This window comes from Sorex fumeus, unplaced genomic scaffold (assembly GCF_029834395.1).
Source record: "Sorex fumeus unplaced genomic scaffold, SorFum_2.1 ptg000128l, whole genome shotgun sequence".
Taxonomy (NCBI): Eukaryota; Metazoa; Chordata; class Mammalia; order Eulipotyphla; family Soricidae; genus Sorex; species Sorex fumeus.
This window is the reverse complement of record NW_026606185.1, coordinates 13,963,648-13,975,910: the sequence shown is the minus strand read 5'-3', so window position 1 is coordinate 13,975,910 and position 12,263 is coordinate 13,963,648. Positions and strand designations below refer to the sequence as shown.

General features: G+C 41.9%; 1 protein-coding gene across 2 annotated transcripts in view; it reads right to left on the bottom strand.

Annotated features, from left to right (window-relative positions):
* PIEZO2 (piezo type mechanosensitive ion channel component 2) overlaps window positions 1-12,263 on the bottom strand; it is a 448,793-nt gene extending 436,530 nt beyond the window's left edge. For both annotated transcript variants that reach the window (XM_056138121.1, XM_056138123.1), the window contains exon 1: window positions 12,143-12,263. In XM_056138121.1, coding sequence (XP_055994096.1) covers window positions 12,143-12,206 — 64 coding nt within the window. In that variant the 5' untranslated portion in view covers window positions 12,207-12,263. The remainder of the gene's footprint in view (window positions 1-12,142) is intronic.

Genomic DNA, 12,263 nt, shown 5'->3' with positions numbered 1-12,263 from the left:
TTGCAACACTGTTCACAATAGCCAGAGTCTGGAAATAACCTGAGTGCCCGATAACAGATGACTGGTGAAAGAAATTTGGTACATCTACACAATGAAATACTATGCAGCTGTTAGAAAAGATTAAGTCAGGAAATTTTTTCATAAAGGATAAACATGGAGAGTATCATACAAAGTGAAATTAGTCAGAAAGAGAAGGATAGACATAGAATGACTACACTCATTTTTAGAATATAAAATAACATAGGATTGACACCCAAGGACAGTAGATATAAGGGTAAGGAAGATTGGTCCATGGTTGGAAGCCTGCCTCATGAGCTGGGGGAGAAGGCAGCTGGAATAGAGAAGGGATCACTAAGTGAATGATGGTTAAAGGGATTGTTTGGATGGGAGATGTGTGCTGAAATTAGATAAACGATCAAACATGATGGCTTCTCAGTATTTGTATTGCAAACCATAATGCCCCAAAATAGAGAATATGGGGGAAATTGCCATAGGGGCAGTGGGAGGTGTGGGATGGGGGTGGGGATACTGGGGACATTGGTGATGGAAAATGTGCACTGGTGGAGGAATGGGCATTCAATCATTGTGTGACTAAAACTCAAACATCAAAGCTTTTTAACTGTATCTCACAGTGATTCAAAAAAATAAAAAAGAAAATAAAGGAAAGGAAAGGAAAGGAAAGGAAAGGAAAGGAAAGGAAAGGAAAGGAAAGGAAAGGAAATAGCCCAAAGTAATGTATTTGTCCACTCTTTCTGGTATAGGCCCACTGTAGACAGTGTTCCATAGCAACTCTGTCTCCATGGGACAAGCTCGGTCCTGCTATTGATAGTTTATTGCTTATCAGGTGCACTGATTTTCGGCCCAAAGTCAACAAGAACAGGACTTTTCTAGCTTGAGAAACTCTGGTCTTTAGTTTTAAAGGACAGAGAGGCAAAAAGATAGTGCACAACATAAGGTGGTGCCTACCTTGTAGCAGTGAACTCCAGTTTGATCCCCAACACTGCATATAGTCCTCTGGGCACTACCAAGAGTGACCCCGAAGCATAAAGCCAGGAGTGGACTCTGAGCAGCACCAAATGTAACCCTGGCCCCCAAACTAGTTTATATGTATATCTCACACATGTGTACCTGAGAGTAAAGAGGAAAGAAGGGGAAGGGAAGGGGGGGAAGGGGAGGGAAACGAGGGGAGGGGAGGGGAGGGTTAAGTCATGAAGTGAAGGACTCTCAAGCTCCAAGACCAAATGCTCACCCATAACTACTCACACTCCCAAGCTAGCTTACAGCCCCACAATTAATTCACACTTCCAGAAATACCTCACATCCACACAACTAGCTCCTCCCACAGACCGCACCCCCATAGCTATTCTCACAGCTAGTTCACAAGAAACACTTCATATCCACGCAGCTAATTTAATACACAGAGCGATTCACACCTCATAGCTATACCACACCCCTATAGCTAGCAATACCCCTTTGCTCACACCACTGCTTTATTTATACACTCACAGTCACATCCGTACAGCTAGCTTCGCCTCTAGAGCTAGAGCTCACCCAAATCACTCACAAGCCCATAACTCTTCAGAGCCCATAGCTATCCCACATCCACACAACTACATCCACAGGACACCTGGTTAGCTCATAGCCTCACAGCTAGTTTACACCCTAATCCCTCTAGTGGCTCTCACACCCCCATTGCTAGTGCACACAGTAATAGCCTGCTTTCATACCCCAAGGCTTCACTGGACCAAGTGACAACAGCACCCAGAAGTGGACTACCCCCCCCGCCCCGACTCTCTTTACCTACACACACAATTAAAGTTTTCATACAGAAACCTCTTTTCTTTCCTGGAAAAATAGCGTTACTGAATGTAGATCTCACAAGGTCTACAATGTCATCTAGATGGTACACTTTGTAATAAAGATCAGTATTTTACTCAAAATAACTTGTTCTTAATGTTATCTTGCTCTATGGGTCTTTTGTTTTAATATTTATTGATTTGGGGGTCCACACCCAGTGGTGCTTGTGGGTTACTCCCAGCTCTGTGCTAAGGGGCCACTGTCACTCCTGAGGTACTAAGGGACCATGTGGTGCTGAGTTGAGTTGGGATCAAACCAGGGCCCCAATATAGTTGCAGGCAAGACAAGTCCTTAACCCCTGTACCATATCTCTGGCCCCCTGTTTATATGGTTTTAAATTACTACAATTTTAATTATCTTCACCTAATTATGTGGAATTATTTTCTATATAGATATATCAGATCATAAATTTTGTATGGCAAAATTTAGCTGTTTCTGTGACTACAGACATTGATTCATGAGTAAGGTACTGGCCTTGCAAGTGGTTGGCCTGGAATTGACCTGGGTTAACTATATATGGTCCCTGAGGCCCTGGCAGGTGTCATCTCTGACCTTTAGGCCAGGAATAAACCCGGAGCATCAACAGGTATGTCCCCACCCTCCCAAATTTTTTATAACTCATTATGAGAATCCATCTTTGTTTGCTGGACCTTTAGATGAGATCAAATAGACATTGCTTAAATAGTCACTGCTTACATTTTGAGCAATTTAGATTCCTGTGGCAATGCCAGAGGAAAATATAAAAGCATAATCTAGGGAACACAGAAGGAGAGAAGTGATAGAAACAGGAGCCTCTCAATTCTGTATGGATTTCTAATTCTTTCCATGAAGCTACGGTTCAAAATTATGAGCTTGTTAAGGTTCTACATTCTTCCTCCTTTTATGCACCTGTGGCCAAAACTGCTGATCTAGCAAATTTGACCACAATAGAAAACAGATCGATTTGTTTGGTTCCAGAAGAGTTGAAAACGTTTTAAAAAATAATATGCACTTCAAGGATGATACCGGTCAAGCTTCACCATTTGGGGGCAGATTTTTTCTTCTCTATGCACTGCAAAAGTAAGTAAGAGAAATTCACTACCATACAGGGTAAGATTCACATTTGTGAAAGCCACAGCATGTGTAAATTAGACTGTGTAATGATATGACGTCAGTTCCTACAAAGTCTAGACTATTTTCAGGTTTCTGTAATAATCAAAGAGAAAATTTCATCTATGAATTCTGTAATCTATTAATTATCAAATATTTCTTCATTGTCTACTGTATTATATAACTCTTGATGAACAGTTAAATGCAACATTCAGACATTTTTTGTAGTTATGAAATGATACAGTTCAGAAAACATTTATTTTTTAATTTCTACTATACTTCAGGTAGTAAGTCTAGTGCAGGGATTCTGTGTAACAGAAAGTATTGCTCAGAATTCCTGAGCTTACAGAAACATGGAAGAAAAAAAGAACTACATAAAATAGTATCAAATTCTGTGAAATCTGGACCACAGCCAGGTAAAAATAGAGAAAATCATTCACTTTTCTGGAGTAAAATTAACGAAGGCAAGAAGATGTCACCATAACTTTAAAGTTAGCAGAGTTAGCGATGAGCAATGAACTTCGAATGGTGATTGATAAAATTATAGAAATCCCAAACTAATCACACAGATAAACAAAGCCCTTTCAATTTGGGTGTCAAATAAAAACGCCCCAAAACCTCTATGTCCATTCAATTTATTGGACAGTTCAAAAGTCATGAAATTGTTTAAAATCTCTAAGTCAAATTGTTTAAAATCTCTTTTAGCTAGTTTATGTGGCTTCAAATTGCTCATCCTCCTTGGTCATACCACCCTCTGATTGGTTTTAAAGGCCAAGTGGAGGGTTTGGCAAATGCAATATGCCTTATCTAGACTTTACCACCAAATATGTTGCAATATTTTCCAATATAACTTGGTGTTTAGCCTCAGACTTATAGAGCATTTGCTTTATTTTGGTTAGCCTATTCTTTAACTGGAGTTGCCTAGTATAAGTGTTTTAACTTGACAGAGCAAAGTGGTGGGACAGACAGGCAATTCCTACACTGTAAAAAGGAGTTTCAAAGATTCCTTGGAAGTTTAATGCAACTCCCTATATGTATCTATATATGTATCCATATGTATCCTATATTCTTGCTGCTTCTGATGAAGTTTCTCAAATAACTTGACTAATAATAATAGTTAAGTTCTGAATCCTAAACAAATCATTAGACCTAAGATATACTAAGTAGTTACTATGGGTAAGGTACTTTACAATACTATCAACTAAGACTTGCAATGATCCTCTGAGCTACATACCATTATTATCAACTTATCTTCCAGGTGAAATAACTGAAGAACAGACAGGTCACATTAAGGAGCAAGTCAAACCTAAGCACCTGGAGCATTGAATCAAAACAGTGTATTTCCACTGGGATAACAGAAACTATAGCATAGAAAGGAGAAAAAGTAAGATTTTTAAAAAAATTTGCATTAGATTTTTGTTTTTGACGTAGGGTTGTTTGGTCTTTTGGGCATGTTGGGGGATGTTGGCTCATACTCAGCGGTGCTCAAGACTTACACCTGGCTCTATGCTCGGGTATCACTCCTAGAGATGCTCAGGGGATCATATGGGATATCAGGGATCAAACTCAGACCTGCCATGTGCAAGGCAATCACCCTACCCACTATACTATCACTTGGCCCCTAAACATATATTGTTTCTTATACACAGTTCATACCTTTAACGCACATTCCCAAATTCTTCAGATCTCTATCTATATGCACTGGGAAAATCATGCAGTTGCTATATAGTGCTGTATACCTCCTCATCACACTCTTCACCAGACATTTAGGATCCTGTTGGAACTTGAGCATAATTACAGGTATGGAAGTAAAGTGAAGAGACAGGGTAAAAATATCAGCACTGTCAACAAAGCACACTAAATAACTGTCATCTACACGAGGTGAACACTGGTTTTCTATGCTTACATCTATTCTTTCTTTTCCAATGGGCATACCAGAACAACCCACCTTCATTTTTATCTCAGCACATCAGCTGAGAAAGATGGCATTTCCCAGTTCGTGTGATTGAGTAGGTGAAGACCAGGGTTAAACCCAGACTAAGAGAACGTGAGTAGAAATCATTCACGCTACTTCCCAGCTATCCTTAGAAGGGGAAAAAGATGTATTAGCATTTATTTTGCTTCTTCTGTCCTTCAGCTTGATACAGACATAGTAACTGGTTCTCTTGACCCAGAGGGTTAAACTTCATATCCTCAAGACAGCACAGTAAACAGCTGCAGATCTAGAAACCTTGTCCATGAGGCTGTGCATTGATTCCAGATGACCTACAAATGCACTCTCAGTGTGGGCAATAGCATCAGTCTTAGTAAGCCTTTCCCACCCTGAGAAACCTATACTGAAAAGAAGACTTGTGAAGAACAGAATGATCTTTGCTTAAAACTGGTTGAAAGGTCATCCGTCAACTGGAGAAGAGATTCTCTATTGCCAGGACAGGGACACAAATTTTGTTGGGCTGCTGGCCAAACACTGCATTGAGGGTGAAATATCAACAATGATTTGCCTTGGCTTGACTGAGGTAACAATGGGTTGGACTTCACTGAGAAAAGTTCCAAGTTACTTTGAACTGCAAGCAAGATTCTGCATGGCTCTGAGCAGTGGGAGGGATGTGGGAAAGATAGAAAGTAGGCAGGAATCCAGAACAAAGGGCTGAGGCTCCCTCACACTGTGGAACAGTGTTTGAGACAAGGATAGTTGGCCCAAGGTTAAATTTCTACTAACCTGGATGAAAGAGCAAAGACAAACCTTGAAGAATCTATGAACAAAGTACTTAAGTTGGACAGAATCTGCAGCTAAGGGGCAGTTTCCAAAGCCTCACTAAACACGTGCAGGCTATAGAGGTGAGGAAAAGCTCACACTGAAGTAGCCAGACAAGGATGAATGGAAGCAAGATTTTAGTACTGACAGAGTTAAGTCTACAGAGGGGGAGAGAAAAAAGAGAGGACCTCAGAGCTAGAGAAACTGCTCTGCGTGTGTATGTGGGGTGTGTGTGTGTGTGTGTGTGTGTGTGTGTGTGTGTGTGTGAGAGAGAGAGAGAGAGAGAATCACTAAGAAAGCATTTGCAAAATCTTAACACTCCAGGTGACTGATAAAATTATAGAAATCCCGAACTAATCACACAGATAAATAAAATCCTTTCAAGTTGAGCATCATATAAAAATTCCCCAATATCTCTATGCCCACTAGACAGTTCAAAAATTATGAAATTGTTTAAAACTCTAAGTCAGATGAACTTCCTCAGCTAGTTAATGTGGCTCCAAATTGTCTCATGCATCTTGGTCATATCACCCTCTGATCAGTCTTAAAGGCCAAGTGGAGGACTGGAAAATGAAATATGCCTGATCTAGCCTTTATTTTACCACAAAATATATTGTAATATTTTCCAATATAACTTTTTGCTTGGCTTCAGGCTTATAAAGCATTTACTTTATTTTGATTAGCTTATTTCCTGTTCTCAAAATGAAAAAAACTACATATCTGGAGCTGGAGTGATAGCACAGCAGGTAGGGCATTTGCCTTGCAAGCAGCCAACCTGAGTTCAATTCCCAGCATCCCATATGATCTTCCAAGCACCACCAGGAGTAATTCCTGAGTGCAAAGCCAGGAGTAACCCCTGAGCATTGCTGGTGTGACCCAAAAAGAAAAAAAAATACACATAAAGTGTTTTGCATTATCGATGTTGTAATATCATATTTTTTATTCTTAATCAAGTTTGCATAACTATTCAGATGTTTTTAGATTATTCTGTTTCCCTGAACATTTTTGAAAATAATTATAATTGACACACAAACACACATATACACAAATAAATGTACAATGGATTATATGCAATTGTTAGGAGCATAATTTTCTAAAAAGGTCATAGAAAATGAGTAATTAAAGGTATCTTAAATATAGACTATGAAATATGTGGTACAGTGTTAAGACTTGGGTAAAGACTGTGAGTATATTCTGGGAGAATAAAATATTTAATTAGAATGCATCTGCAGCTGTACGAATATTAAGTAAATCTGGTGAGAATAATTCTGATAAGTAAAAATTCTCTTCACCCACACATACACCAGTCTTAAATTGCATAATTTGACTCTAAGTGTGTCCTACATCATTCTCATATGAACCTCAAAAGTGTCCATTACTAAGACATTCCTAGCTTTCTGTTTCCCTTATCTCTTAATAAATGCAATGAAAATGCACACCTTGGAGCAACCGCAGTTGTTTTAATATCACAGTGTGTATCAAAGATGTGTAGTGCACACAACCATGCAGTCACCCAAGGGGGAGGAAAAGCATTAATATCTCAATTTTAGAGAAATCAGAGCAAAACTAGCAAAAATTACTTTATGGTAACATAATAAAGGACAGAGTCAGGTGTGAATGGTTGTCTTCTAAACTGCCAAGAAAAAACACCCTCCTTCCCCAAGGATGCAGTCCAAAGCAACCATTTATTTCTGATAGGGATGAATAAAGGTTGTCTGCACAGAGACAATACATTCTGACAAAATACAGGCGGAAATGGCTCCAGCATCCACAGTCCCAATGAGAAAAAGATCATGTCTTTCTTCAATTTTATAAAATCCTTTATCTTAGAATAAGTTACTCATTTGTAATCCTTCCCACTATTTCTTTTATTCTCCTCTTGAATAAAAGATAAGACTGATAAAGAGTAGCTACATATATGAGGCTGAGAACATATGACAAGCGTGAAAGTGAGTCTAAGTGCTATCAATACATTCCTCAACTCCTAAAATCTCTTACCATTCAGAACTCCAATATTAAAGAGAAGGAAGCTCTAGAATTCTGCTATTTTTGAAATTCTTTGAGTATCAGTAAGTTTCATTTCAAAATAAAGACTACATTAGGAAACTCTATTATGCTGTAGAGAGAAAATTGCTTTCAGATAGTCATGCTGATATAAATTTCAAACGTGACTCTATATTTATGATCAGGTATTTTTGTTTGTTTGGTTGGTGTTTTTTTCTTGGTGCACCACACCTTGACAGTGCTCAGGATCACTCCAGATGACGTGGAATTTGAATTTGAACTAGGCCCAGCCACATGCAAAGCTAACACTTTAACCTCAATACTGTCTCTCCATCCCCAGTACTCAGACTTTTACCCAATTAACTGCAGGGAAAATTTTAGATATTCTACCTGAATTTGCAAAGTTTTCCAAGTGCATTTGTTGACTCATAAATTCCTTTTTATGTCCCACACAGCCCGGTGCTCTTTTCTGTCCTTTACTAAGTCCTGGTCACTTAATTTAGGAAAAGTACAAGTGAGCCCACTTGGATTTTCTGTTCTGTCCAAATGTGAGTCCCCCCCTTCCCAGAAAACCATTTAATCTACACTATTTAACCATTTGTATGTTTAAGGAAAAGCAGGTTAAGACAAAGGGAATTCTAAGCAACAACAGGTCAGATAGACTGAATGTGTCAGGAATGTGTGAATAAAAAATATCAATTCATTTTCAACCCCAAGAAGGCAAAGGTAAAGGCCCTTCCGTTGATCATCGATTTGCTCGAGCGGGCCCAGTAACGTCTCCATTGGAGGCTTTGTTGTTACTGTGTTTGGCATATCGAATAGGTCACAGGGAGCCTGCCAGGCTCAACCCCCAAGAATCTATGCAAATCAAATGCTTAGAATGAGCAGGGTGGTCAATCAAATTTAAAGGAAATACATGTGTACATATTTCCAAAAAGTTCAACAATTGTCAAATACTATTAATATTAAAGACTCTGTGGTACTGTGGATATTTTGGGGTTTGTATTTCATCTGTTGTTTATTGTTTTTATTTCTGAGCCACACCCATCAGTGCTTAGGGACTACTCCTGGCTTTGTGCTCAGAGATCACTCTTGGCAGTGATAAGGGGAACAAATGGGATGCTGAGAATTGAACCCAGGTTAGCTGGGTTCAAGATAGGCACTTTAGCTTCTGTTCTATCTCTCCAGCCCCTGTTGTTTTTGAGATTTTGTTTGTTTTACTTTTGTAAAAAAAAAAAAATCAAAATGGCTTCTCAGCTAGTCTTGGAAAACCTTGGAGAACTTGAATATTTTTAGTTTCTGTTCTGTCAGTGGATAGCCCAATAGTAAACAACATAATATAAAATGGGTTCGTTTTACTTTCAGGACTCAGTCCTCATTTCTTTTATGACTTCTCTGTAAATATCTTTTGGCAGGGGGAGTGTGTGTGTGGATGGGGGCAGGGGCATTAAGCATCATGTTTAAACACAGGGCAGTTAAGTTTTAGCATTCTTCACTAGGCAAAAAAGGTGGGAGTGTCTGGGCAAAAAAAAAAAATTCAACATCAATGTTATAGAAATGGGTTTAAAGAGAAATGCATAAGCTTTTGCAAAGGCTGGCTTTGAAGGCTGCCCTGCCCAGATATAAAAATAGATGACTAAAATGCAAAAATCGATTCTAATGGCAAACAGATCATTGCACTCTCCATGCCCAGGATATTAGGGAAACCTGAATATCTGATTTAGTAGCACCCAGGGAGTAGGCAGACCTGAAAACCCTCCAATAACCTTGAAAATATCTACTTCCTGTAGAAGAGAATTGAACACTCAAATCAAGACACGACTCTGCTCTTTGTCCCCCCTAGCAAGTGCAATGCTTAGAAGATATCATTTAATCTTCAGAAGTGAGATGTTTTCCCTAAGCAATAGCCTCCAAGTGATATAGGACCTGGAGTTAGGTCTAGAGGCCTCTGCTCCACTCAAAAGCTTGCTTCTCTCCCAGGCTAGGGGCAGGTCTGCGGTCCAACACTTAGGCCTTTCCTTCCGCTCACCTTCCACATGAGTGGGAGAAGAGTCTAGACTAAACTGAGAGTTTCCAGTGTCTCATTACCCAGAGATAACAGAAAATACCCTTGCAAGCACACAGAGATCCACGCTCCCCGGAGATGCAAAGAAATGAACTAGAGGGGCCAGAGCAATAGTGGGGAGGGTAGGGCATTTGCCTTTCACCAGGCAGGCCTGGATTAGATCCCTAGCACCCCATATGGTCTCCTGAGCCCGCCAGGAGTGATCCCTGAGTGCAGAGCCAGGAGTAAGCCCTGAGCACAGCCAAATGTAACCCCAAAGCAATGAGAGAGAGAGAGAGAGAGAGAGAGAGAGAGAGAGAGAGAGAGAGAGAGAGAGAGATCAGAAGAGAACAGAAGAGAGAAGAAAAAAAGGGAATGTACTGGAAAGGTAAGTGGAACTGCATTCATCTAGATTGTCTAGAAAAGGGAAGGGGATGCAAGAGGTCATCCTATCATCCTCAGTCCCAGAGTGGCTCCCTTCCAGGAAGGTCTGGGACCCAGGGACCCCATTGTGTCAGAGACTGTAGGCAGGAGGAGAAGGGGTCTGGCTAATCAGGATCTGCCTTGATCAGCCTGGGGTGTGACATCAGGAGCCAGGAACAAAGTGCATCCTGGCAGCCCCTCCCCGCCCCTCAGGCAAAACTCCACAGTCCCATAGTAGGGCTTCATGGGGGCCACCAAGACTTATCAAAATGTCCCAGCCCCAAGGAAGTGGCTAGTGAGACACTTTTTCAAGCACAGAATCCTGGCAGTCATCTCTCCACCACTAATTGCACTGGCAGTAACCACCCGCCCAACACTTAGAGCTGTCTCCAGGAGCAAGACCCCGAGAGGCTAGCAGCCAGGGAAGAGGGGCAGGCCAGAGACCAGGATATGGTGGGAAGTGAGATGAGCACATGAAGAGGATGCAGAGAGATGAAGGGTGTGTCTTTTGGGTCCATTCCTGGGTAAAACCATACCTCAGTCCCTCTGGTTAACCACTCGGGCACTAACTTCCATTGGGCAAGCAGTAAGAGGGGTTCACCTACAGCGGTAATCTCCAAAACCTTGAACCCCCTTCTAAAACACTAGAAGTAGCCCCAGATGCTTTCTTACAAAAGCCTTTTCCAAAACCCTTTTTCAATCCTAAACAAAAGTGTAGAGTAGAGACCCACAACCCTTTCACCAAAGCTTTGGCCCCTTATTTCCATGATTATTTACAAAGGAAATGGTTCCATCTAGAAAAGAAAACAAATAAACAGACAAAAAAAAAACCAAGCAAAAGACAAAGTGGAGGTCATGGGCCAGGACAAGTGAGTAGCCACTCGGACTTCAACTGATCACACCCATGTTTCTCCATCACAAAATCCTCCTAGGCTGGGATACAGTCTCAAAATATAACACAAGAGAGTTGCCCCTTGGATTATCTGCACAAGTGAAGCATTGAACGCAGGTGTGACCCCACATCCTTGAACTCTTTACCCAGAACCTGCTCTCTTGGTAAATAAAACTGCCACTCACGGGGAAGGTGTTCTATTACCACTTGGTTGCAGGGAGAAGAACGCCAGGCATGGATATATATATATATATATATATATATATATATATATATAGTTTTGGCGTTTCGTGCCTGATATATATAGAGATAGTGAGATATAGATATAGATATAGATATAGATATAGATATAGATATAGATATATAGATATAGATACCAGGCACGAAACGCCAAAACTCCCTAGGTCCCAGCAGGCTGCCTGCATCTGCAGTAAGGCCCGTGCCACCCTCTGTTTTTAAAAGCAGAGACTCTGGACTGACCGCCTGCCCAGGAGGCGCACAGCTGGCCCTCCCTTTCAGTTTTTCTGACCTTTCCAAAGTCCGGGGAGCGCAGAGCCTGCAGGGCAGGACTGCGCGCGGGTCATCTACAGCTTCAGCATCCCACGTTTTATGGCAGGGGCGCGAGGGTGCCGGTTAAAGAAAGAAAACACTCCAAAGCACCTTCCCCAACATTATCTCCCTCCTTGCAGTTTAAGAACGACCCCAAACCTTCCCTTGTCAGGTCTCAGTGGCGTAAATCAGGAAGGGGGTCGGAGACTGTTCCGGTAGTGTGTATGTGGAGAGGGGGAGCCCCGCGCTGTGGGACGCGGGCAGCGGCTCCCCGCGCGGGACCAGCGTTAGCCGGGGAGAGGGTGGCCACAGCTCCCTTACACGTGGAAGAAAACTCCACGTGTGACTAGATCCCACACAGCCTGCGGATCCCGATCTCGGGGGCTGTGGGTCTGGGCGGAAAAGAACCGGCCCAGACCTTGCGCACAGCGTGAGAAGTGTGTGCGCCGAGGCAGCGCGCGCGGGACCCCGAATCCTGTACCCCCGGCTGCTCGAAAGCCCCCGCCCGGACTCTCCCCCCAGCGCTCACCTACTGCCAGGCAGATGGGCAGCAGCAGCCTGAAGACGAGCCCGCACACCACTTCCGAGGCCATCCCGTCTGTATCGCGCGTCGGAGCCTAGGGTCGGGGTGTCAGACCCCTGCCCGCCGA